General features: G+C 42.8%; 1 protein-coding gene across 3 annotated transcripts in view; it reads right to left on the bottom strand.

Annotated features, from left to right (window-relative positions):
• Positions 1 to 27,500, bottom strand: part of LOC127005608 (GTP-binding protein GEM-like) — a 153,874-nt gene that overhangs the window by 106,517 nt on the left and 19,857 nt on the right. For all 3 annotated transcript variants that reach the window (XR_007758753.1, XM_050874564.1, XM_050874565.1), the window contains exon 2: positions 26,025 to 26,164. Coding sequence is in view for 2 of the 3 variants with exons in the window: in XM_050874564.1 (XP_050730521.1) it covers positions 26,025 to 26,164 (140 nt within the window). In the remaining variant the exon portion in view is untranslated. The remainder of the gene's footprint in view (positions 1 to 26,024; positions 26,165 to 27,500) is intronic.

Consider the following 27,500-nt stretch of genomic DNA (forward strand, 5'->3'; position numbering starts at 1 on the left):
TTTTCTTCACTTTTTTTCAGTACTTCCTTCCTTTCTATCAATACTTCCTTTCTTTTTTATCCTTCTTTCATCTCTGTTCCACTTTTTTCTCTTCTTTCTTTCTTTTCCTCCTTTTCTTCATTTTTTTCAATACTTCCTTCCTTCTTTTCAATAGGCCTACTTCCTTTTTTTATCCTTCCTTCCTTCATTATCATCTCTTTCCACTTTTTCTGTTCTGTCTTTATGGTTATTCTTCTTCCCTTTCCTCCTTTTCTTAACTTTTTTTCAATACTTCCTTCCTTCCTTTCAAGACTTCCTTTTTTTTCCCTCCTTGTAATTTCTACCTTCATCTTCGGTCCACTTTTTCTCTTCTTTCTTTCTGGTTATTCTTCTTCCTTTTCCTCCTTTTCTTCACTTTTTTTTTCAATGTTTCCTTCCTCCTTTCAAGACTTTTTTTTTTTCCTTCCTTGAAATTATTTCCATCATCTTTGTTCCACTTTTTCTCTTCTTTTTTCCTGATGGTTCTTCTTCGTATCTTCCCTCCTCACCTCTTTCTCCAGTGTTTCCTCATTTCCCCTAAACATTCACCTCTTCTTCCACTTCATCTTCACTCTCTCCCTATCTTTCCCTTCTACCCTTACTTCACTCCTTCATCTCCATCCCTTTAATTTTCCAGACTTCCCTTCATTTTCCATCACAGTTCTTTTTTCCAGTCACTGTTTACTTTTCATTTGCATCTCCGTGGTCAAGTGGTTAGCGTGCCTAGCTACGAATCCGCGGGGCCAAGTTCCACTCCCGGCCCGGGCAGTCGGCGTGCAGCTCACCCAACTGTTTATTCTCCCTCTCGGGCTGGTCGATAAATGGGTACCTGGGAAAACCTGGGGAAGGTAAACTGTATTAACCCGGATGTCGCGCTGGCCCTGTGTCTCGGGGTGATGGGCTCTTACCTACCACTCAAAGGGCCAAGGGTACGGAGATGAACACTGAGGCCACGCACAGGTGTAGTGTATGCCCCCACCTTTAACTTTTTACCCCCATTCCCTCCCCTCACCTGTTCCTCCACTCCATTGTCACCCTCTTCCTCTTCTTTTCTCTCTTCTTTTCTTTTTTTCTTTTCTTTTCTTCTCTACTTTTTCTTTCGCCCATTACTCCACTTTTACATCTTCAGTCCATTTCAATCTCTATTCTCACCTCTTCATCTACTCCATCGTCACCCTCTTCCACTTCTTTTCTCTCTTCTTCTTTTATTTTCTTCTTCCTTTCTTTTCTTCTCTTCTTTTCTTTCGCCTATTACTCCGCGTTTACATCTTCACCCCATTCCGATCCCTTCTCTCACCTATTCATCCACTCCGTTATCATCCTCTCCATCTTTTCCTTCACCCTTTACTCCACTTTTACATATTCAGTCCTTTTTAATATCTCCCTTCAACTTTTCATCCGCCCCATCGTCACCCCCCTCTTCTATTCCTTCACCCTTTACTCCACTTTTACATCTTCAGTCCTTTTCAATCACTCCCCTCACCTGTTCACTCCCACTCCCATTTCATTTCCATTTGTAGATTTTGTTTTTCTGAATATTTCGATTTATTTTTTTCATATATTTATTTTTGATTTGCACCTGTTCAGTACCCGTGTGAGGGAGGATCTGAAGCATACACTCACTCATACATACATACATACATACACACATACACGGAAGCCTGAGCCGAACCATGAGACGTCTAGTTAATGTGTGTATTTATGTAAAGTAATGTAAATCTGCCCTCCTCCTCCTCCTCCTCCTCCTCCTCCTACCTCCCCTTCTCTCTCTCTCTCTCTCTCTCTCTCTCTCTCTCTCTCTCTCTCTCTCTCTCTCTCTCTCTCTCTCATTGATCATCGGGCACAAGAGAGACTAGAGTTCGTTTCTTATGAGGGAAAGACCCAAATTAAATATTCAAAAGAGGAGGAGGAGGAGGAGGAGGAGGAGAGTAGACATGAAAGGTGAGGAGGGAGAGAGGGAGAGGAAAAGTGAAAAATAGAGGGTTAGAGAGAGAGAGAGAGAGAGAGAGAGAGAGAGAGAGAGAAAAAGGTCGTAACACCCTCCCTTACTAAGCCAACTTCGCCCTTTAGGCGTCAGGGAGTAAGGGCGCGGCTCCCCTCCCCCCCTTACCTACTCTCCCTTATTCTGAACTCCGGCAGCAAAGGACGTCATCTACCTCTTTGACCCCCCTCCCCCTCTCTCTCTCTCTCTCTCTCTCTCTCTCTCTCTCTCTCTCTCTCTCTTACTCTTTTCCTCCTTTATTTTGTCATTTCCTTTTGGGACAGGTAATATGGACCTACCTTACATTAATTGTATGTGTATTTACACAATATGTACACTGCCGTACAGAACTGACCCCCTAAATCCTTGCCGGAGGAGGAGTACGGGGGTGACCTTGGGAGGAAAGGGCCGCAGCCTCCAGCCAACAAGTATCTACACAATATGTACACTGCCGTACAGAACTGACCCCTAAATCCTTGCCGGAGGATAGGTACAAGTGCAACAGGAAGGGAGACCGCAGCCAGCCAACAAGCATTTATCTACAAACAATACTGCCTGGAGGAGGGGGTGACCTTGGGAGGCAAGGCCCGCAGCCTCCAGCCAACAAGTCAGTCCGCATCACTCGCCTCGCCTCGCACATTTTATTATTACTTGCAAAGAACATTACATCACGATGGGACAAACGTCTTCGCAGGTCAAGGTTCAGGCGGAGGTGACGGTGCCGGCCGGGCTCCCCCTCGTGGACGCCCTCAGCCTTTCCTGCAGCACTGCGCGCTGCTGGGGGAGGGGGAAGCTCCGGCTGGCGAGGTATACCTTCCCCCGCCGCTACTGGGTGTCCTGCCAAGGACAGCAGGTGTGCAGGTCCAAGGAGCTGCGGAAGCTGCCCTGGGCCAAGCTGAACAAGGAGGACGCCAGCACTGCCGTCAAGGTGAAGTGCATCCTCCGCGGGGCGCCCGTGTTTGCGGCCACCGTGCCCCTCGCCCGTCTGCTGGCCCTCGGGGAGGGGGCTGCGCGGGGAGGCGCAGCCCTCCTTCTCTTCTCGCTGGCAGGCGGTGAGGACGCGGTGGCGGAGCGCGGGGCCGCCTACACCACCATGTCATGCAGCGGGAGGCTGTGCGGCAGCGGCGGCAAAACTGAGGAGGACGGCGGCCAGGGGGACGCCGAGTGTCACAGTCACTGGGAGGACTGCGGCGCCGGCCAGCCCTGGCACCCAGCAGCTTGTTGAGGCTCAGCAGCAGCATGCCCCCGCCCATTGTGGGGGCGATGACCTGCCTCCTGAGAGCGAGGCCCCAGCCACGGCCAGTCTGGCCCTAGGTGTGGATGACCGCCCGCTGGCACCAGGAGCCACAGACACTTGACTGCCGTTGAGCTGTGGTGTCCTGTATGGCAGACACCAACCTGCGAAATGGAAGCCAGAGCCAAGGCTGACGCACGCCTGCCATCGGCCCGTGTCCCGGCCTTTGTGCCAGAGCCTCAGCCCGTCACGGTAAGCCTTCCAGACTGTTCCCAGATCTTTGCAGTGCCAAGAGTGTACTGCGCGGACCCGTCGGCCAGTACTCAGGATACGGAGGTGCCAGAAGTTGACTTGAAGTCAGCAACTCTGGCACTCTACCGCGAGTTGCACAAGGACGATCCTGAGCCTGAGCCTTTCGTAGGGCAGGACTCGGCAGCACCACAGACGGAGTTGGGGGACCTACCGTCTCTGGAATTCTACGATGCCGTTCCGGAGCCTGAATCTTCCGCAGAGGTCCCACCGCCCAGCGCCCAGGACCGTGAGGCAGCAGCAGCAGAGGACTTTGCGCCGGGAGTCCAGGAAGAGGAGGAGTCCCTAGGGCGCGGGGAGCTCTGGGGAGGCGCCATCCTGGACGGCCTGGCAGTACTGCACATGGTCGGGTACTGCCTCTTCTTCCTCTACACGTTCTGGTCGTAACATCGCAGGGCCTGGCGGTGACGCAGTACAGGCACGGGAGCCGCCAGGAGCCACGCCCAGTCCACGCCGGAATTTCTTGACCCACTACCGGGGTGGGGGGGCGTGCTCTCGCTCCTTCCTTCTCCTGGCGGCCTCTCCAGCATTACCTTCACGCCACCCCCGTTGAGCGGCACTTCCTGAGGTGACCGTCGCTCGCCTGCTATCACATCCTGTCACCGGGGTGGCGAAGGACTTTTTCTCACTTTCTTCTCACTTTCTTAAACTACATTACTCCGTTATCTCTCTCTCTCTCTCTCTCTCTCTCTTGTGGTCTATCTTGATTTCCAGAAAGCGTTTGATAAAGTCCCGCATCCTAAATTACTTTATAAATTAAAGCAAATAGGTATCGACGGTCAAGTAAACCAATGGATCGCGAATTGGTTGAGCAACAGACAACAAAGAGTGGTGATTGACGGATTTAACTCAGAGTGGGCGCCGGTCACTAGTGGCGTCCCTCAGGGCTCGGTTCTTGGCCCAGTGCTCTTCATTATTTACATCAACGACATGGATGGTGGACTCAATAATCGCATTAGTAAATTTGCAGACGACACAAAGATTGGTAACTCGGTTCTCACTGACGAAGACAGGCAAAGCCTCCAAGAGGATTTGCATAAAATTTCAGCTTGGTCGGATAGATGGGAGATGCCCTTTAATGTAGACAAGTGCCAGGTCCTTCAAGTTTGAACAAGAAATAAGAAGTTCGATTACGAAATGCGCGGCGTCAAACTCAAAAGCGTTCAATGCGTTAAGGACCAGGGGGTCAAAATCGCGTCAAACCTCAAATTCTCACATCAATGCATCGATGCAGCAAATAAAGCGAACAGAATGTTGGGCTTCATTAAAAGAAACTTTTTGTTCAAGAATAAAGATGTAATACTTCCACTCTACAATAATTTAGTCAGACCCCACTTGGAATATGCGGTACAGTTTTGGTGTCACCACCATGAAAAGGACATTGCTAAATTAGGTGTTCAGCGTCGGGCAACGAAAATGATCCCTTCCTTGCGCAACAAATCCTACGAAGAAAGGCTTTCCACCCTTAAGATGTTCTCTCTTGAGAAACGTCGCCTCCGAGGAAAACTGATCGAATGTTTTAAAATACTTAATGGTTTCACGAATGAAGACAGATCAAAATTGTTTATGATCGATGACACTTTGCGAACGAGGAACAATGGCACAAAACTCAAATGTAAACAAGTAAATTCAGACTGCACCAAATTTTTCTTCAGCAACGTTGTAGTGCGAGAATGGAATAAGCTCCCACCGTCAGTGGTTCAGTGTAACACGATTGACTCCTTTAAAACAAGCTCGACCGTCACTTCCTTCAACTTAATATTAACCAGAGTTGAAATGCAACGTTTTGGAGCCATCTGATTAATGTAGAATCACTTAGGTTTAAGGACAGACCACCTAGTCTGAACCATGGGGTCTGTGTGGTCTGATTTTCTATGTAAATCTATGTAAATCTCTCTCTCTCTCTCTCTCTCTCTCTCTCTCTCTCTCTCTCTCTCTCTCTCTCTCTCTCTCTCTCTCTCTCTCTCTCTCTCTCTCTCTCTCTCTCTCTCTCTCTCTCTCTCTCTCTCTCTCTCTCTCTCTCTCTCTCTCTCTTCTGTTTCTTTCTTTCTCCTTCCCCTATTTTGTGTTTTTTCTTCCTCTTTTCTTCTTTTCCTTTCTCTCTCATTCTCTTTTTTCTCTCTCTCTCTTGCTTTATCTCCCTCTTCCTTCCTTCTCACTCCCTTTTTTTTCTTCCTTCTTCCTCTACTTCGTGTTTTCTTCCTTTCTCTTTCCTTCTTTTCCTTTCTCTCTAATTATCTTTGCCTCTCTCCCTTACTTTATCTCCATTTTCCTCCCTTCCCATTCCCTTGTCTCCCTTTTCTTCTTGCCCTATTTTGTGTTTTCTTTCTTCCTCTTTACTTGTTTCCTTTTCTCCCTTAATTTACATACCTTTTAACTTCTCCCTTCCTCCCCCCCTCTCTTCGTTCCTCTCCCTCTCCCTCTCTCTCTCCCTTATGAAGAACAAACAGATGGCTTTTACTTCATTATTCCTCTCCTTGTTTTGATCCTCCTCCTCCTCCTCCTCCTCCTCCTCCTCCTCCTCCTCCTCTTCCTCCCCCTCTACCTGTTTGTCCTTTACCTGTTCCTTCTACCTGCCCATCCACTTAACATTTTATACCTCCTCTTCTTCTTCTTCTTCTTCTTTCTTTTTCCTACCTTTCCTTCTCCTCCTTCTTATTCACCTATTCCTTTTCTCTTCACCTTTTTCCTTTCCCTCCTTTTCTTCTTTATTCTCTTATCATTTTATTCCTTCCCTTTTCTTCCTTTTCCTCTTCCTCTTTCTTTTTTTCTACTTTTCCTTCCTTCTTTTCCCTTCTCACCATTTTGTACATTCCCTCCTTCTCTTCCTCTCTTCCTCTCTCTCCCTTTTTTTTCTTCCTTTTCCTCCCTTATCTTCCTCTCTTCCTCTCTCTCCCTTTTTTTTCTTCCTTTTCCTCCCTTCTCTTCCTCTCTCTCCCTTTTTTTCTTCCTTTTCCTCCCTTCTCTTCCTCTCTCTATCTTCTTTTCTTCCCTTTCCTCCCTTCTCTTCCTCTCTCTCCCTTTTTTTTCTTCCTTTTCCTCCCTTCTCTTCCTCTCTCTCCCTTCTTTTTCTTCCTTTTCCTCCCTTCTCTTCCTCTCTCTCCCTTCTTTTTCTTCCTTTTCCTCCCTTCTCTTCCTCTCTCTACCTTCTTTTTCTTCCTTTTCCTCCCTACTTCCTCTCTCCTTATTTTTTCCTTTTCCTCCCTTCTCTTCCTCTCTCTCCTTCTTTTCTTCCTTTTCCTCCCTTCTCTTCCTCTTTCTCCCTTTTTTTTTCTTTCTTTTCCTCCCTTCTCTTCCTCTCTCTTCCTTCTTTTTCTTAATTTTCCTCCCTTCTCTTCCTCTCTCTCCCTTCTTTTTCTTCCTTTTCCTCCCTTCTCTTCCTCTCTCTACCTTCTTTTTCTTCCTTTTCCTCCCTTCTCTTCCTCTCTCCCTTATTTTTTTCCTTTTCCTCCCTTCTCTTCCTCTCTCTCCCTTCTTTTTCTTCCTTTTCCTCCCTTCTCTTCCTCTCTCTTCCTTCTTTTTCTTCCTTTTCCTCCCTTCTCTTCCTCTCTCTTCCTTCTTTTTCTTCCTTTTCCTCCCTTCTCTTCCTCTCTCTCCCTTCTTTTTCTTCATTTTCCTCCCTTCTCTTCCTCTCTCTTCCTTCTTTTTCTTCATTTTCCTCCCTTCTCTTCCTCTCTCTATCTTCTTTTTCTTCCTTTTCCTCCCTTCTCTTCATCTCTCTACCTTCTTTTTCTTCCCTTTCCTTCCTTCTCTTCATCTCTATCTTTTTTTCTACATTTTCTCTCCTTCTCTTCCTCCCTATTCACCTCTTCCTTTCTTCTCTACCTCTCTTCCTTTGTTTATTTCCTTTCTTTTTCTTCCTCTTTCTAATCTTTTTCTAACCTTTTCCCTCCTCCTCCTCCCTATTCACTTATTCCCTTCTTCTTTACCTTTCTTCCTTTTCCTTCTTCTGTCTATCTATTCACTTACCTATTTTTTCCTTTCCTTTCCTTCCTTCATTTCCTTTCTTCCTGCCTTTCTCTTTCTCTTTTTCTATCTTACCTTTCTTTATCTTTTTTATGCCTTGCCTTCTTTCCTCTTCCTTCTTTTCTGCTTCTTTCTTTCTTTTCTTTCTTCCTTTCCTTCCTCCCTTTTTTATTTCATTTCTCCTTTTATCTCCATCCTGCTACTTTTTTCTTTTCTTCACTTCTTCCTTCTTTCTCCCTTCCTTCCTTCCTTCCTTCCTTCCTTCCTTCCTTTTTCTCTTTCATTTTTCTTCTTATCTCCTTTTCCTCTCTATCCCTCTACTTGTTTTCTTTCCTTCACTTCTTCCTTCTTTCTCCCTTCCTTCCTTCCTTCCTTCCTTCCTTCCTTTTTCTCTTTCTTTTTTCTTCTTATCTCCTTTTCCTCTCTATCTCTCTACTTGTTTTCTTTCCTTCACTTCTTCCTTCTTTCTCTCTTCCTTCCTTCCTTCCTTCCTTCCTTCCCTCCCTCCCAATTTGTCTCTCCACTCACGTTTTTCTCTCTCCTTCCGTTCCTTCCTCTTCTCTCCCTCCTCCTCCTCCTCCTCCTCCTCCTCTCTGCCTATTTGTCTCCCTCTCTACCTCCTCTTCCCTCCCTTCCCTCCCTACCTGCCTACCCACTTACTTTGTCTCCCTACCTACCTTTTCTCTCCCTTTTTTCTCTCCCTTTCCTTCTCTTTTTTGTGTGTCTCCCTTCTTCCTCTCTTCTCTACCTTTCTTTTCCCTCCCTTCTTCCCTTTTCTTCTTTCTCTTTTTCCTACTTCCTTCCTCTCTCTTCTTTTCCTTTATTTTCTCTCTTTTTTTCCATCTTTTTCCTAACTTTTTTCTCCTTTCCCTTCCTTTCCATTCTTTTTTCTATGTCTTTCCTCTTTCTTTTCTTCTCTTCCATACCTCCCTTTTTCCTCCCTTCTTCCCCTTCTTTCCCTTCTTCTCTTCCTCCTCACTGTCTACCTGTTTTGCTTCCTTACCTGTCTATCTCTCCTTTCTTTCTCCTCCTCTCTTCTTTTCTACCTGTTATCTTCTCTTTCTCTCCTTTTCCTCCTTCTTTTCCTCCTCTGCATATTCTTGTCTAACTTTTCTCTTCCTCTTTCTCTCATTTTCCACTTTCATTCTCCTTATTCTTCTCTCATTCTTCTCTTATTCTCCTTATTCTCTCTTCTTTTCCTCTCCTTCCTTTCTCTCCCTTCCTCCCTCCCTCCCTCCCTTACCTTTTCTTCCTGCTCCCTTAGTCACGTTTTCTCTCCCTTTTCCTTCCCTCCTTGCAGCTTACCTTCCTTCCTTTCTTCCTTTTCTTTCTTCCTTCTTTACCTTCCTTCCTTCCTTTCTTCTCTCTTTCCTTTCGTTTTCCTTTCTTCTTTCTTCCTCCCTCTCCCTCCTTCCTTCCTTTCCTTTCTCCCTTTTCTTCCTTCCTTCTTTCCTTCCTTTTTGTCTCTTTCCTTTCGTCTTCCTTCCTTTCTTCCTCCCTCCCTCCCTTCCCCTCTCCCTCCTTCCTTCCCTTCCTTCCTTCCTTTCTTCCTTTTCTTTCTTTCTTCCTTCTCTTCCCTCCTTTCTTCTCTCTTTCCTTTCGTCTTTCCTCCTTCTCTCTTCCTCCCTCCCTCTCTACTATCCCTCTTCGACCCTAAGTATCCCTTTTATGTATGTTTTATGCAAAGAACTCTACAATGTATGACGTCTGTGTATACATTTATAACAGGTGTAATCCATCATAGCTGCCACTATCAAAATGCATCTTCTGTAATCTCCTCCCATCCTCTCCTTCCTAAAACCATCAAATAAAAATAACAGTCCCGTCTGCCCGTTAGCTCCTTATCGCCTCCTTTATCTCTGTTTTTTTCATCGCTTTTCTCTTCGTATTTACACGGATTATATATTATCTTTGTTTACCCCCCCCCACCTCTTTGTAATTTCCCCCGCTATTCTAATAAATATTTGGATTGGAATTTTTTACCCTTTTCCTCTCCCTCCTTCCTTCCGTTCTTCCTTTTCTTTCTTCCTTCCTTCTTTCTTCCCTATTTTCCTTCCATTCTTCCTTTCTTCTTTCTTTCCTCTCGTTTTTTCTCCCTTATTCCTCCCTCCTTCCTTCCTTCCTTCCTTTTCTTTCTTCCTTCCTTCTTTCTTCCTTATTTTCCTTCCATTTTTCCTTCCTTTCTTCTTTCTTTCCTTTCGTTTTTTCTCCCTTATTCCTCCCTCCCTCCTTCTCCATCCTTCCTTCCTTCCTTCCTTTCTACCTTTTCTTTCTTCCTTCCTTCTTTCTTCCTTATTTTCCTTCCATTTTTCCTTCCTTTCTTCTTTCTTTCCTTTCGTTTTTTCTCCTTTATTCCTCCCTCTCCTTCCTTCCTTCTTTCCTTCCTTCCCTCCTCCCTTCCTTCCTTCCTTACTCCCTTCCTTCCTTCCTTTCTTTCCTCCGACTCATTCTATCATTAACATTACCATATGATTGGCCCCTCTTGTTTTAATTTCTCTCTTTCCTTTTCTTTTCCAGAGCAAGGTAAGGGTGAGTAAGCCAGCACCTCCCGTCTGTCTGTCCGTCTTGTCCTCAGTGATAGTACCCGCCTTGCCGACCCCCTTACATAAGAACATAAGAACATAGGAAAGAAAAAGAAGAAAGAAAACACAAAATAAAGAAGGAAGGGGAAGAAGGGAGGGAGGAAAAGGTACTTGCTCTGTCTCCTTACCTATGGTTTTTACTGTCCTGTTTCCCTTCCCTTCTCTTCTCTTTTGTGGGTCCTTCATCTTCTCTCTTCTCTGACCTTCTTTTCCCTTTCCTTCTTCTCCACCCTTCTTTTCTTCCTCTTTTTCCTATTTACCGTTTCCTTCCCTTCTTCCTCTCTTTTTCCCTTCTTTTCTGTGTTTTCCTTCTTCTTCCTCTTTTTCCTATCTACCTTTTCTCTTCCCTTCTTCCCCTTTCTTCTTTCTTTCTTTATTTTTTTCCTGTCTACCTTTTGCTTCCTCCTTCCTCTCTCTCCTTCCTTTCTTTCTGTGTATTTCTTTTTACTCTTTTTCTATCTACCTTTTCCTCCCTCCCTTCTTCCTCTTCCTTCTTTCTATATTTTTTTTTCTATCCACCTTTTCCTCCTTCCTTCTTCCCCTTCCTTCTTTTCCATGGATCTTCCTTCTTCTTTTTTTCCTATCTACCTTTTCCCTTCCCGTCTTCCCCTTCCTTCTTCTCTTCTTTTCTGTGTCTTCCTTCCTTCTCTTCTTCTCCTTCCTTCTTCCTCTTTTCCTTCCCATCTTTTCCGTCCCTTCTTTCTTTTAATATGAGTCTTCCTTCTTCTTTATTTTTTTCCTATCTACTTTTTCCTTCCCTCCTTCCTCTTTCTTCCCTTCTATTTCATGTCTTCCTTCTTCTCCTCTTTCCTGTCTACCTTTTCCTTCCCTTCTTCCCTTTCCTTCTTTCCTATTTGTCTTCCTTCTTCTTCCTCTGTATCCTATCTACCTTTTCCTCTTTCCCTCCTTCCTCTCTCTCTGCCCTTCTTTTTTATATCTTCCTTCTTCTTCTCTTTCCTATATACCTTTTCCCTTCCCTTCTTCCCCTTCTTTCTTTTCCTATGTGTCTTCCTTTTTCTTTCTCTTTTCCTATCTACCTTTTCCTTCCCTCCTTCCTCTCTCTTCCTTTCTTTTTTTATATCTTCCTTCTTCTTCTCTTTCCTATCTACCTTTTCCCTTCCTTCTTCCCCTTCCTTCTTTTCCTATGTGTCTTCCTTCTTCTTCTTTTTCCTATCTTCCTTTTTACTCCCTCCTTCTTCTCTCCTTCCCCTCCTTTCCCTTCTTTTCCACCTGCGAGACTGGTGCGTGGAGAAAACAGTGGATTGGTAAAAGGTGGAACGTTTAAAGGTGGAAGAGTGAAAGTGGAAACGTTGAATAGAAGGAAGAATCGTAAGAATAATAAGTAAGAATAGTTTAGGATCATCATTGGGTCAGAAAAGTATGTTGAGTATGATTTATTTTCACTTTACGATCGATTGTTAGCTGCTGTAAACTTTCCAATTACATATAGGATTGAGTTCATGATTCTGAAGCATTTAGCAGCAAAGACCTCCGTGGCTCAGTGGTTAGCGTGCCTACCTACGAAACAGCGGGGACTGGTTCGAAGCTCTGTTGCCTTCCCTACTTTCCCCTCACTTCCCCTCTCTTACCTTCCCTTCCTTACCTCCTTCTCTTCCCTTCCCTTCTTTTCTCTTCCCTTCTCTTCTCTTCCCTTCCCTTTCCTCCCTTCCCTTTACTTATTTTTTTTTTGCTAGACTTTTTTTCCTTTTTTTTCATTTTCTTTCTCTTCTCTGATTTTCCATTGTGCCTGTCTTTCTTTTCCTGTTAGTATCTCTCTCTCTCTCTCTCTCTCTCTCTCTCTCTCTCTCTCTCTCTCTCTCTCTCTCTCTCTCTCTCTCTCTCTCTCTCTCTCTCTCTCTCTCTCTCTCTCTCTCTCTCTCTCTCTCTCTCTCTCTCTCAGAGTGGGCGCCTGTCACTAGTGGCGTCCCTCAGGGCTCGGTCCTTGGCCCAGTGCTCTTCATTATTTACATCAACGACGTGGATGTTGGACTCAATAACCGCATTAGTAAATTTGCAGACGACACAAGATTGGCAACTCGGTTCTCACTGACGAAGACAGGCAAAGCCTCAGAGGATTTGCACAAAATTTCAACTTGGTCGGATAGATGGGAGATGCCCTTTAACGTGAACAAGTGCCAGGTCCTTCAAGTTGGAACGAGAATAAGTTCGAATACGAAATGCGCGGCGTTAAACTCAAAAGCGTTCAATGCGTCAAAGACTTGGGGGTCAAAATCGCGTCAAACCTCAAATTCTCACAGCAATGCATCGATGCAGCAAATAAAGCGAACAGAATGATGGGCTTCATTAAAAGAAACTTTGTATTCAAGAATAAAGATGTAATACTCCCGCTCTACAACAGTTTAGTCAGACCCCACTTGGAATATGCGGTACAGTTTTGGTCTCCCCACCATGCAAAGGATATTGCTAAATTAGAAGGTGTTCAGCGTCGAGCAACGAAAATGATCCCTTCGCGCAACAAATCCTACGAAGAAGGCTTTCTACCCTTAACATGTTCTCTCTTGAGAAACGTCGCCTCCGAGAAAACTGATCGAATGTTTTAAAATACTTAATGGTTTCACGAATGTGACAGATCAACATTGTTTTATGATCGATGACACTTTGCGCACGAGGAACAATGGCGTAAAACTCAGATGTGAACAAGTAAATTCAGACTGCACAAATTTTCTTCACCAACGTTGTAGTGCGAGAATGGAATAAGCTTCCACCGTCAGTGGTCCAGTGTAACACGATTGACTCCTTCAAAAATAAGCTCGACCGTCACTTCCTTCAACTTAATATCAACTAGGTAGAAATGCAACGTTTTGGAGTCTTCTGATTAATGTAAAATCACTTAGGTTTAGGACAGACCACCAAGTCTGGACCATGGGGTCTGTGGTCTGATTTTCTATGTAAATCTATATAAATCTCTCTCTCTCTCTCTCTCTCTCTCTCTCTCTCTCTCTCTCTCTCTCTCTCTCTCTCTCTCTCTCTCTCTCTCTCTCTCTCTCTCTCTCTCTCTCTCACCCTTCCTTCCTTCACCTCCCCCCTCCCTTCTACCCTTTCCAGCCTCCCTCCTTTCAGCCCTCTCTCTCCCCCCTTCCTCACCCAATCTCCCTCCTTCTCTCCTCCTTTCTCCCTCTCTACATATATACTTCACCGAGCCTCAATAGATGGGCTTAGGAACTCCCGTCCATTCATCGCCAGGCTTACAGTTTGCGTGTTTGTCTGTCCCTTTGTTTCGGTATGATATTGTTCCTTCGGCCTGGCGCTATTACAAGACCGAGACCAAGATCGTATGGTAAATGTTTCAACGGGATCACAATACAGTTACATCTTCCTTCCTTCCTTCCTCTCTTCCTCTTCTTTATCTTTTTCTTCTTCCTCCCTTTTCTCCTTCCTTTCTTCATTCTTCTCCCCATTCCTTCCTTCCTTCCTCCCTTCCTTTTTCCTTTCTTCCTTCCTTCCCTTCATTCCTTCCTCCCGTTTCCTTCCTTCCTTTCTTCCTCTCTTCTCTCCTTCCTTTCTTCCTTCCTTCTCTCGTTCCTTTCTTCCTTCATTCCCTCCATCCCTTCCTTCCTCTCGTTTTTTTGTCCTTTCTCCCTTTCTTCTCTCCTTCCTTTCTTCCTTCCTCCTCTGCTTCCTTTCTTCCTACCTTCACTTCCTTCCTCTCTTCCATTCTTCCTTTCTCTCCTTCCTTCCCTTTCTTCCTCTCTTCCATTCTTCCTTCATTCCTTCCTTCCCTTCCTTCCTCTCTTCCTTCCTTCCTTTCTCTCCTTCCCTTCATTCCTTCCTTCCTTCCTCCCTTTCTTTTCCTTGCTTCCCTCCTTCCTCACTACTTAAACAGCTGATACTCTCTTTTTTCACTAACTACCAATACGCCACGCACTAAACGGCTTCATAACTTTAATACCATCCATTCTGCCCCCGTGTGTGGAGTGAGGGGGGAGGTGGATTGGAGACTGATGGACACAAGTTCGAACCCCCTTGTCTCTGCTGTCCGGAAGTCCCTCGGTGCTGGGTATACGTCGAGGGTTGTTGGTCCTGGTTTGTGGTCCCCTTTCGTGGTTGTTGGCTACGGTGAGGACGAGACTGCTAGGCCCAAATTCCCAGACGCCTCTCAGAACAAAAATTTTCCATAGGCCTCAAAGATTAGTCGAGTTCCCTTTTCATATTGACGACGCAGAAGCCTTGTCAAACTATCACTTGGCTCGTGTAAGATGCGGGGTAAAGGAAGGGGGGAGGGGAAGAAGGTAAGGAAGTGAAGGGAAGGGAATGAAGGGGGAATGGACTTCTTCCTTCATTTCCTTCCTGGTTTTTATCCTTTCTTCCTTCCTCTTTTCTCTCCTTTTTTCTTCCTTCCTTCTCCTAATCCCTTCCTTCCTTCCCCTAATCCCTTCCTTCCTTCCTCCTTTCCTTCCTTCTCCTAATTCCTTCATCCCTCCCTTCTTTCCTTCCTTCCTTCCTGCTTTTTATCCTTCCTTCCTTCCTCCCTTCCTTCCTTCCTGCTTTTTATCCTTCCTTCCTTCCTTCCTTCCTTCCTTCCTTCCTTCCTGTTTTTTATCCTTTCTTTCTTCCTCTTTTCTCTCCTTTTTTCTTTCTTCCTTCCCCTAATCCCTTCCTTCCTTCCTTCCTTCCTTCCTTCCTGCTTTTTATCCTTTCGTCCTTCCTCTTTTCTCTCCTTTTTTCTTCCTTCCTTCCCCTAATCCCTTCCTTCCTTCTTTCCTTCCTTCCTTCCTCCCTTTCTTCCTTCCTTCCTTCCTTCCTTTCTTCCTTCCTTCCTTCCTTCCTTCCTTCCTTCCTGCTTTATATCCTTTCTTCCTTCTTCTTTTCTCTCCTTTTTTCTTCCTTCCTTCCCCTAATCCCTTCCTTCCTCCCTCCCTTCCTCCCTTCCTTCCTTCCTCCCTCTCTTCCTTTCTCCCTTCCTTCCTTCCTTCCTTCCTTCCTTCCTTCCTTCCTTCCTCCCTCACTACCCATGGAGATACTGACACAACAACCTCTACGAAACCCTTTTTATATGTTGGTGTGTAAGCCCCGAAATGTCAGAGAATATGAGAATATGTTCCTCAGCTTCACTTCTCTCAACAAACATTCCCAAAGACCACAAGGGAGAGTAGTCGGGTTCTAGTGAGTTCCCTTTTTCACATCCATGGGGCAGAAGACATCACACTATCACCAGGCTCATAAAACTACCAATGGAAATACACGCAACCTCTACGAAGGCCTTATCATATGTGTGGGAGTGTGTAAGCCCCTCGCAGCTGCCCTATCCTTCTCTGCCCTTGATGCTTCGCTGTATTAGAAATCGTTAGTGGGGAGACATCATAATAGGCACCTTGTTATTCACTCTGTCCGCGCTATTATTGGTAACATCCACCCCTCCGCTTGACAACTCACATCTCCCTCCCTTCCCTTCCCTTCCTGTCCCTTCCTTTACCTCCCTTCCCTTCCATCCTTCCCCTCCTTTCCCATCCCTTTCCTCTCCCCCTCTCTTTTCCTTTCCTTCCTTTTCCTTCCCTTCCTCTCCCTTCCCTTCCTCCCCGCCCTCTCTTCCTTTCCTTTCTCTTTCCTTTACCTTCCCTTGCCTTCCCTTGCCATGCCTTCCCTTCTTTTCCCTCCCTCCCTTCCCTTTTTTTCCCTTCCTTCCCTACCTCCCTTCCTACCCTACCTCCCTCCCTTCCCTTCCTTTCCCTTCCTTTCCCTTCCTTTCCTCCCCTTCCCTTCCCTCCCTTCCTTTCCCTTCCCTACACTTCCTTACCTTCTTACTCTCCCCCCTTCCTTCCCTTCCCTTCCTATCCCTTCCTTTCCTTTTCCTTCCTTTCCTCCCCTTCCCTTCCTTACCTAATTCCCTTCCCTCCCTCCCTTCCTTTCCCTTCTCTACACTTCCTTATCTTCCCTCCCTCCCTCCCTCCCTCCCTTCCCTTCCCTTCCCTTCCCTTCCCTTCCCTTCCTTTCCCATCCCTTCCTCTCCTTTTCCTTCCTTTCCTCCCCTTCCCTTCCTTACCTCATTCCCTTCCCTCCCTCCCTCCCTTTCCCTTCCCTATACTTTCTTACCTTCTACCCTCCCCCTTCTCTTCCTTTGCCTCATCTTCCTTCCTTCTTTGCCTTCCTTCCTTCCTTCCTTCCCCCCTCCTCCCCTTCCCTTCCTTCCCTCCCTTCCCTTCCCTTCCCTTCCCTTCCATTTCCCTCTCTTTCCCTCCCTCCCTTCCTCCCTCCTTCCCTCCATTCTCTCCTTCCCTTCCACCACCACCACCACCACCACCACCACCACCACCATCCTCACTACAACTACCACCACCACCACCACCACCACCTGTCACCGCCGCTACACCTGGCCCGCTAATTGCCGTCACTCCGCGTCCCTCACCTGTCCGTCAATACTCGTCATCAATTGCATCTTTTGTACGAGTTTCCATCGCGTCTGGGAACCTTCATCATGCACACGGCACAACACGACGGACGTACATGGTGGCGCGTACACATGAACACACACACACACACACACACACACACACACACACACACACACACACACGCACATGGTTAGATTTTTAAGTTTGTTGTTCTCTTCGTGTTGTCGTTCATTCCCTTTATAGGAGTTGTATTTTTTGGATGTATTTTTGTGTTATATTTTTTTAGATGCTGTATTTTTTTGGAAGTATTTTTTTATGACGTATTTTTGGATGTATTTGTTTATGCTCTATTTTTTGGATGTATTTTTGGATGTTATATTATTTCGATGTATTTTTTGGATGTATTTTTTATGCTGTATTTTTTGGATGTATTTTTTTATGCTGTATTTTTTGGATGTATTTTTTTATGCTGTATTTTTTGGATGTATTTTTTTATGCTGTATTTTTTGGATGTATTTTTTATGCTGTATTTTTTTGGATGTATTTTTTTATGCTGTATTTTTTGGATGTATTTTTTATGCTGTATTTTTTGGATGTATTTTTTTATGCTGTATTTTTTTGGATGTATTTTTTTAGATGCTCTATTTTTTGGATGTATTTTTTTATGCTGCATTTTTTTGGATGTATTTTTTTAGATGCTCTATTTTTTGGATGTATTTTTTATGTTGTATTTTTTTAGGTGTATTTTTTTCGATGCTGTATTTTTATGAATTTTTTCGAAGTTGTGTTTTTTTGTGCTCTATTCTCTTATGATATGTATTTTAGAAGCTTTATTTTTTTTATGGTGGGTTAATATGTGTTTTTTCGTGTCTATTTTTGTAGCTGTATTTTTATGTATTATTTATGACGATTTTTCTATGTTTTTTGTGGCGGTATATTTTTTTACGTATTTTTTTACCCTGATTTTATTTCGATTCTTTATTTTTTTATGTATTTTCCTGTTTATTTTTTATGCAGTTTATTTATTCTGGTTATTTTTTTCTTCATTTCTTGGCGTCTTTCTCAATTTCTTTTATAGACGCTGCAATTTCTTAGTTTATATATATATATATATATATATATATATATATATATATATATATATATATATATATATATATATATATATATATATATATTTAGCAATTGCTCCTGCCCCAATAAAACTTACATACATACATACATACATACATACCAACACACATATAAGTATCCATAATGTATACATACATTCATACAGACATACATAATCAAAACAAACACACGTACACACATACACATTCTGATACAAACACGCTTCCAACTACTAGGCCTATAACACACACACACACACACACACACACACACACACACACACACACACACACACACACACACACACACACACACACACACACACACACACACACACACAGTAATTGGAGGGCACGAGGGGAGAGAGATGGAAGAAAGACATTTGTTATTCTCTAAGGCGCTGTTCAAGGGACGCTTTCAACACAATTTTTCGTTATTATTTCCATTCTTATTTTTCTTTTGCATTTTCTTTTTCCTCATTATAAGTTATTTTTTTTATAGTCTTTTATTTTAGGCTCAGAATTCCTATCAGTTTTATTTTTTCTCTTTTAAGTAATTTTTCTTCTTACTCTGTCGCTTAATTTTATGTCTTCTGCTTATCTCTCTCTCTTTCTTTCTTTCCTACTTTCTTTCTTTCTCTCTCTTTCTTTCTTTTTTCATTTTTATTTTAGTTTATTTCTCTGATTTTCTCTTTCTCTCCCTTTCTTTCTTTCTATCTTTCTTTTTTTCTTTCTTTCCTTCTGTCTGTCTGTCTTTCTTTCTTCCTTTCTGTTATTTTGTTTGTTTTTTTCTCTTTTTTTCCCTTTCTTTCTTTCTTTCTCTGTCTTTCTGTTTTCTTTCTTCCTTTCTCTGTTAGTTTGTTTGTCTGTTTTTTCTTTCTCTTTCTTTATTTCTTTATTTGTTTTTTTCCTTGCTTTCTTTCTTTCCTTCTGTCTTCTTGTCTTTCTTTCTTCCTTTCTCTGTTCGTGCGTTTGTCTTTCTTTTTCTCTCTTTCTTCTTCTTTCTTTCTTTTTTTTTCTCTCCCTCCTTTCCTTTTTTTTTTTGGATCATCTGTAATTTTAGGCTCAGAATCCAGATCGTTTTTCTTCTCTTCTAGGTAACACATTTCGCCTTAACTAATCGCCTAATATTCCTGGTTCTGTATATTTTTCGACCTTCCTCATTTCCTCATTTACTGTAATTTCTCTTTTCACGGCCCTTTTTCCCTCATATATTTTTCCACACCTCATTTCTCTTTTTCCTTTTTCCTTATTTTCCCTCTTTCCCTTTTTCCCTCATATTTTTCCACTCACCTTTTTTCCCGTTTTTCCCCTTTTTACCATTTTCCCTTTTCCCTTTTTCCCAATTTTCATATATATTTCTTTTCGTCTTATTTGTCTTAAAAAACTCGTACGTACTTTATTTTACACCTCTATTATTTTTTTTTTTTATCATATACCTCAACTTTTCATTATCCTCAAAGTTAATGTTTCCAACTTGCTCCATTTTCAACAGTATCTTTTAGCGCATGTTATTTTTCAGTACATTATTTTATTTCATCATCAGCCGCTTTCTTTCCTTGTCTGTGTATTTTGTGGTTGCTCTAAAATCTAAATCATTTCAAACGTTTCATTCTTCAGTTATTTTTCTACTTATTCCATTTCCTGTAATTCATCTCAGTACGCATTTTTTTTCTCCTATTTCTCAGGTATTTATTTTGTTTACTTTCATTATAATTGCCTCTTAAGAAACTTCTATCATTACTTTTTCCTCCTGTACTTCATCTTCCAATTATTCTTCAGTTATTTTTCTACTTCCCTCATTTCCTATAATTCGTCTGAGTTCACATTTTTTTCTCCTTTTTTTCCATGTTTTCTTTCATCATAATTGTCTATAAGAATCTCCTATTATCACTTTTTTCTCCTATACTTTATCTTTCAATCTTTTTTCAATTATTTTTCTACTTCCTCCATTTCCTATAATTCATATCAGTACACAGTTTTTTTCTCCTTTTTTTCCATGTTTTCTTTCATCATAATTGCCTATCAGAATCTCTTATTATTATTACGTTTTCCTCCTGTACTTTATCTTTCAACTATTCTTCAATTATTTTTCTACTTCCATCATTTCCTATCATTCGTTTCAGTATGCATTTTTTTCTCCTTTTTTTCCATGTTTACCTTCATCATAATTGTCTTTAAGAAACTCGTATTATTTCGTTTTCATTTTATACTTTATCTTTCAATCATTTTTCATTTATTTTTCTACTTCCTCCATTTCCTACAATTCGTCTCAGTTCGCATTTTTTTTTCTCCTTTTTTTCCATGTTTACCTTCATCATAATTGTCTTTAAGAAACTCGTATTATTTCGTTTTCATTTTATACTGTATCTTTCAATCATTTTTCAGTTATTTTTCTACTTCCTCCATTTCCTACAATTCGTCTCAGTACGCATTTTTTTCTCTTTTTTTTCCATGTTTACCTTCATCATAATTGTCTATAAGAAACTCGTATTATTTCGTTTTCATTTTATACTTTATCTTTCAATCATTTTTCAGTTATTTTTCTACTTCCTCCATTTCCTACAATTCGTCTCAGTACGCATTTTTTTCTCCTTTTTTTCCATGTTTACCTCCATCATAATTGTCTATAAGAAACTAGTATTATTTCGTTTTCCTTCTATACTTTATCTTTCAATCATTCTTCAGTAATTTTCTACCTTCTCCATTTCCTATAATTCATCTCAGTACACAGTTTTTACCTCCTTTTTTTCATGTTTTCTTTTACCATAACTGCCTCTAAGAAACTCCTATTATTTCTTTTTTCTCCTCTTATATATATTGTTTCCCACCCACATAATCTTTTGGGGACTAATTTCCACCTACACAGCTTTTTCCAGTATATTTCCTTTCATAATTAACGTCATATTTGTTCCCCGTTGTGTTTTAGTGTATCTTTTAATCTTTCTTTCATATATTTATTTACCCCACCCACATAATTTTTTCCATTAGGGTCTTATTTTTCCTCCTCATTTTTTTCTTGTTCATTTTCTTTCTTATTTAACGACTTTTTTCCCTCTTTGTATTTTATTGTATATCTTAATCATTCTTTCATTTATTATTTTTTTTTTTTCCTACCCACATTTTTTTACGCTACGATGTTTTTTTTGTTTTCCTCCTACATTATTTTTTTTCCAGTATATTTCCTTTCAGAACTGACGCCATTTTTTTTGTTTCTCTCTGTGTTTTATCGTATCTTTTCATCTTTCTTTTATTTATTTTCCCCACCCACATTTTTTTCCTTAAGTCTTTTCCTCCTGTGGATTTTTTTTCGTTTTAGTTTCCTTCTTCATTAAGGACTTTTTTCCCTCATTTTTTTGTGTCTTTTAATCTTTTTTTTTATATATTTTCCCCACCCACATAGTTTTTCCTTAAGTCTTTTCCACCTACACTTTTTTCTGGTTTATTTTCCTCCATTAACGTCTTTTTCCCATTTTCCCTTTTCCCTATTTTCCCTTTCTCCTTTTCCCCTTTTCCCCGTTTCCTTTTATTCCCTCATTTATATTCTCCCACTCACCTTTTTTTCCCTTTTTCCCCTTTTGCCTATTTTCTCTCCTTTTTTTCCCTTTTTTCCCTATTTTCCCTTTCTCTTTTTTTCCATTTTCCCTTTTTTTCCCTTTCATATTTTTTCACTTCTTTTTTTTCCTTTTTTCCCATTTTCTCCATTTTCCCTTTTTTCTTTTTTCCCTATTTTCCCCTTTTCCCTTTTTTCCCTCATATATTTTTCCACTCACCTTTTTCCCTTTTTCCCCTTTCCCCATTTTCCCTTTCCCTTTTTTCCCTCATATACTTTTCCACTCACCTTTTTCCCTTTTTCCCCTTTCCCCATTTTCCCTTTCCCTTTTTTTCCCTCATATATATTTGTCCACTCATCTTTCTTCGTATTTCTTTCCCCTACGCATTATTTTCCGGTATACTTTCCTTCCTCATTTTTATTTTGTCATCCAAGAAACACTATTTTTTTTTCCTCCCTGTTTCCTCTCTTGTGTTTTAACTTTTATTTTTTAGACTATTATTTTTTTCTTTTTTTCCGGCCACTCGTTTTCTCTCTCGTTATACAGTTTCGTTCGGGCAGACTCCCCCAGCCTCTTTGTTTGACGTTCACAAATAAGAAAATTCGGAAACATAAAAGTCCTTGAAAAGTTCGGCAAATACTAGAAGAGAAAGTTTTGAATGGGACGAAAATGCGATGAGAATTATAAGCATTCCCTTTTTTCTTTTTTTTTTCATTTCTTTCTTTTTTCTTTCTTTCTCTTTTTTGTCTTTCTTTCTTTCTTATTTGTTATTTCTTTTTCTTTGTTTTCTTTCTGTGTATTTATTTTTCTTTCTCCCTTTCTTCGTCTTTCTTTCTTTCCTTTTCTTTCTTTTGTTTCTCTCTTTTGTCTGTCTTTCTTTCTTTCTTAACTATAAACCTTACTTCTTTCTTTTCTTTCTTTCTCTTTCTGTTGATCTATTTTTCTTTCTCCCTTTCTTCGTCTTTCTTTCTTTCCTTTTCTTTCTTTTGTTTCTCTCTTTTGTCTGGATTTCTTTCTTTCTTAACTATAAACCTTACTTCTTTCTTTTTTTCTTTCTCTTCCTGTTTATTTATTTTTCTTTCTCCCTTTCTTCGTCTTTTCTTTCTTTCATTCCTTCCTTCTATCTTTCTTTCTTTTCTTTCATTTATTTGTTTGTTTGTTCGTTTATTTCTTTCTGTCTTTCTTTCCTTTTTTCTTTCTGTCTTATAATCTCTTTCCTTTCTTTTTCTTCCTTCTTTCCTTCATTAATTCTTTCTTCCGTACTTTCCTTCTTTTTCTATATTCCTTCCTTCTTTCTTTTCTTTATCCTTTTCTTTCCTCCTTTTCTTTTGCCCTTTCTTTCTTTTCTCTTTTTTCTTTATCCTTTTCTTTCCTTCTTTTCCTTTCTTTTCCCCTTTCTTTCTTTTCTCTTTTTTCATTATCCTTGTCTTTCCTTCTTTTCCTTTCTTATGCCTTTTCTTTCATTACTCTTTCTTCTTTATTCTTCTCTTTTCTCTTCTTTTTCAGCTCATGACGCCCAATCTCATAATCCTCAAGATATATTATAAGAGCAGACCCAGTAATTGCTTTTCCTACCCGCTGTTTAAACGTCTGTGTGTGTGTGTGTGTGTGTGTGCGTGTGTGTGTGTGTGTGGGTGGGTGTGTGGGTGTGGGTGGGTGTGAGTGTTTCTGTCTCACTAACACACACACACACACACACACATTTGTACCCTAACACGATTCTGATAATTTCCCTTCGTCTGTCTGTCAAAATATTTCCCTTTCTTTTATAATTTATTTTTCCTTCCTCTTCCTTCCTTCCTTCCTTCCTACGCTCCCTTCCTTCGGTAACTCAAACCTTCATCCTCTTTGCTTCTCTTTCTTTCTTCCTTCTTTCTTATCCCCCTCTTTTATACCCATCCACATGCCCTCCCTTTTTCTTCTCTTCTTTCCTTCCTTCCCTTTCTTTCTCCCTTTCCTATTTCTTCATTACACTTCTCTATTCTTCCTTTCGCCTCTCCCCTCCTCTTCTCTCACGAATTCCCTCACTTCCCTTTCTTTCTTTTTCTTTCCTTTCCTTCTTTTCTTCACTCTCTTTTCTTTATCCTTTTCTACTCTTCTTCTTTTCTTCCCTTTCAATCCGTTTTCCATATGCATAACCTTCCTCCTCCTCCTCCTCCTCCTATCCACACATTCTTCCTCTCCCTTATTCCTCTTCCTTCACCACATCTTTCTCCCTTTTCCCCTTTCCTTTCCTGCCTTCTCCCTCTCAGTCCCTCCCTTCCCTCTCTCCCTCCCACATAATCTCCCTCCCTCTTTTTCGTCACCTCTCTTCTCCCCTCTTCTTACGCACCCAGTTACTCTCCCTTCATCACACACAGACAGAACAAACACACAAACAAACAAACTCTCTCTCTCTCTCTCTCTCTCTCTCTCTCTCTCTCTCTCTCTCTCTCTCTCTCTCTCTCTCTCTCTCTCTCTCTCTCTCTCTCTCTCTCTCTCTCTCTCTCTCTCTCTCTCTCTCTCTCTCTCCTTCTTTCTTCCATACTATCCATCTTTTCTTTCTAATTTCTTCTGAATGCCTTTTCATCACGCATTTCCCATTTTCTTTTCTGTTAGCCTCTTTTTTTCCTCCCCCCCTCTCTCTCTCCCTATTCCTCTCCCTCCCTCTCTCCCTTCCTCTCCCTGTCTCTGGTTTCCTGTTGAATATCTTCCAACAACTACAAATATATCACAGTTTTTCATTTCCTCTTTTTTTTTTCTCTCTCTTTATCTCCTCTCTTACCTCTTGTCTGCTCTCCCTCACTTCCTCTCCCTCTTCCTCTCCCTCTTCCTCTTCCTCCTCTTTCTCATATACATCATCTCCCTTTTCTTCTTCTAACTCTCTCTCACTATGTTGTATTTCCTCCCTTGCCTTCCTCCTCCTCCTTTACTCTCCCTGCTTATTCTCCCTGTCTACACCCTTACTCCATTCTTCCCAATTCTCACCCTTCCTTTTTGCCCTCTGAAATACTCCCTTACCCACTCCCTTTCTTTTTTCTTCCCTTACCTCACTCTCCCTTCTTATCCTCCCTTTGTATGCCATTCTTCCTCCCTTTGCTAGTCACCCGTCCTCTCCCTCTTACTCTCCCTCCCCCTTCCTCTCCCCCTATTCTCCCTTACCTTCACTTTCCTTACTAACCTCTATGCAGTACTCTCTTCCTCACCCTTTCACTCCCTTCTCCCTTACTTTTATCCTACCTAGTCTCCCTTCCTCTGTGCTTTACTCCCTCCCTCGCACCCTTAACCTATTCTCCCTTATCCTCCCACACCCTTCTAATTCTCCCTCTAAGCTGTACTCCCTTATCCCATTCTCTTCCTTACCTTCACTCTCTCTAGTCACCCTTCCTCTATGCTTTACTCCCTCCCTCGCACCCTTACCCTATTCTCCCTTACCCTCCCTCACCCTTCTAATTCTCCCTCTAAATTGTACTCCCTTATTCCATTATCTTCCTTACCTTCACTCTCCCTAGTCACCCTTCCTCTATGCTTTATTCCCTTCCTCGCACCCTTACCCTATTCTCCCTTACCCTTCCTCACCCTTCTAATTCTCCCTCTCTAAATTGTACTCCCTCCCTTATCCCATTCCCTTCCTTACCCTCACTCTCCCTAGTCACCCTTCTATGCTTTACTCCCTCCCTCACACCCTTACTCTATTCTCCCTTACCCTCCCTTACCCTTCTAATTTTCCCTCTCTAAGATGTACTCCCTCCCTTATCCCATTCCTTTCCTTACCCTCACTCACCCTTCCTCTATGCTTTACTCCCTCCCTCGCACCCTTACCCTATTCTCCCTTACCCTCCCTCACCCTTCTAATTCTCCCTCTAAGCTGTACTCCCTTATTCCATTCTCTCCCTAGTCACCCTTCTATGCTTTACTCCCTCCCTCGCACCCTTACCCTCCCTCTCCCTGTTAACTCTCCCTCCCTTACCCCATTAATTCACCCACTCACCCTTTCTCCCTTACCCTAACTCCCTTTATATTCACTTTTCCTCCCTATTCTCTACTCCCTGACTCACACCCTTGCCCCATTCTCCCTCTGTTCTATTCCCTTTAATTCACACACACACACACACACACACACACACACACACACACACACACACAATATATACTCCGTCACCCACCCACACCTAGTCTCTCTCTCCCCTCCCCTCCCTCTCTCCCCCTCCTCTCCACCCCCCTCCACCTCCCCCCTCCACCTCCCCCTTCCCTCTTTAAAATCCAGAACAACTCCCTCACGCACCCACGCCCTGACTCCTTCCCTCCCCTCCCCCTCTCTCCTTCCCTCCCTTCCTTCCCTCCCCCTCTCCCACTCCCTACACTCCCTCCCATTCCCTCCCTTCCCCTTTCTCTCTCATATCCAGGAAGAAATAATCCTTCACACCAACACCCTTTATCCTTTTTCCCTCCCTCCCTCCACCCTCTCCCTTCCTCCCTTTCCCTCCATCTACCCCACCTTTCCCTCCCTCCCTCCCTTCTTGTTTTTTTTCCACCTTCCTTTTCTTTCTAATACAAAAAAAAAACACTTCCTTGGTCATCCCACACCATTCCCTCCCTCCCTTCCTCCCTGCCTCCCTCTTCCCCCTTTCCCTCTCCTCTCTCCCTCCCTCCCTTCCCTCTTCTCTTTCCCTCCCTCCCTCCACCCTTCCTTCCCCTTTCCCTTTAATATCCAGTGGGAAAATACTCCCTCAATCATCCCACATCTTGACCCTCACCCTCCCCTCCCCCACTCTCCCTCCTTCCATCCCTCCCTCCTCCTGCCTTCTCCCCCCTCCCCCTTCACCTCCCCATTTCCTTCTAATATCCAAAAGAAAAATACTCCTTCTCTCAGTCTTATTTTCTTCCCCCTCCCTCCCCCTCCCTCTCCCTCTCTTACCCCCCCCCTCTGAACACTCACTGGGCAGCTCGAGGAAGTTGGAGGTGCGCCGATGTTTGTACCGGGCGTAGTTGAGCGGCGCCACGTCCCCCGCTTCGCTGTCCCGTGAGGAGCGCCGCGAGGCCAGGTACGCCAGGTTGCCCCCGCGCGCTCGGACAGGGCTGGAGGGGAAAGAGGGGAGGAGAGGTTAGTTAGTGGGGAGAGGGAGAGAAAAGGGAAAGGGGAGGATGGTAAGGGAGGAGAGGGAGAGGGGAGTTAGGGGAAGAGGGGATATAGTTATTTGGGAGAGGGAAAGAGAAAGGAGAGAGGTAGAAGAAAAGAGGAGAGAGAGGGAGAGGGAGAAAAAGAGAGAAGGGAGGGAGAGGGAGAGGGAAGGAGAGGAAGAGAGGGAAAGGAGAAAGGGAGAGGAAGATGGAGAGACGGGGAGAGGAGAAGAAGAGAAGTTAGGTAGTCAGTGAGTTCTTCTGTGTGTGTGTGTGTGTGTGTGTGTGTGTGTGTGTGTGTGTGTGTGTGTGTGTTAGTATTGGGTCAGGAGGTCCATTCATCACCTTATTTCTCAGTCAGTTTGTATGTGTGTGAGTCTGTCAGTGTGTGCGTGAGTCGGTCAGTGAGTCAGCCGATGGGGTTGTGAGATTACCTTATAACATCGGTATTATAAGACATTTTCGCTCATCACATCAACTATTTCTAAAGGTCAAAGAAGGGACCAGTCGGGTTTTAATGAGTGTTTCTTTAGGTTCATCGTACAGAAGAAGGGTCGCACTTTTTTTTTACAACAAAGGAGACAGCTCAAGGGCACACAAAAAAAGGAAACAATAATATAAAAAAAGCCCGCTCCTCGCTGCTCCTAAAAAAAGAATCAAAAGAGGTGACCGAAAGAGAGGTCAATATCGGGAGGAGGGTCATAAAACTACTCCTGGAAATGACCAAGACTCCTACGAAAGCCTTGTCAAGTATGTGAAAGAGCCGTATTGCTAAACATTTCGTCGGCCAAGTTCACATATTTGACAAGACTTTCGTTGGAGTTTGGGGCATTTCCAGGATTACTTTTATGGCCCTGGTGGTAGTTCGATCCTTCTTCTGTACCGTGAACCTAAAGAAACACACATTGGAATCTGATTGACCCCCTCTTTGACCTTTAGAAATAGCTGATATGAAAAGCGTAGGAGTTTGAGGCATTTCCAGGATTAATTTTATGACCCTGGTGGTAGTTCGATCCTTCTTCTGTACCGTGAACCTAAATAAACACACATTGGAATCTGATTGACCCCCTCTTTGACCTTTAGAAATAGCTGATATGAAAATCGTAGGAGTTTGGGGTATTTCCAGGATTAATTTTATGACCCTGGTGGTAGTTCGATCCTTCTTCTGTACCGTGAACCTAAAGAAACACACATTAGAATCTGAGTGACCCCCTCTTTGACCTTTAGAAATAGCTGATATGAAAAGCGTAGGAGTTTGGGGCATTTCCCGGATTACTTTTATGACCCTGGTGGT

This window comes from Eriocheir sinensis, chromosome 30 (genome assembly GCF_024679095.1).
Source record: "Eriocheir sinensis breed Jianghai 21 chromosome 30, ASM2467909v1, whole genome shotgun sequence".
In the NCBI taxonomy this organism is placed as follows: Eukaryota; Metazoa; Arthropoda; class Malacostraca; order Decapoda; family Varunidae; genus Eriocheir; species Eriocheir sinensis.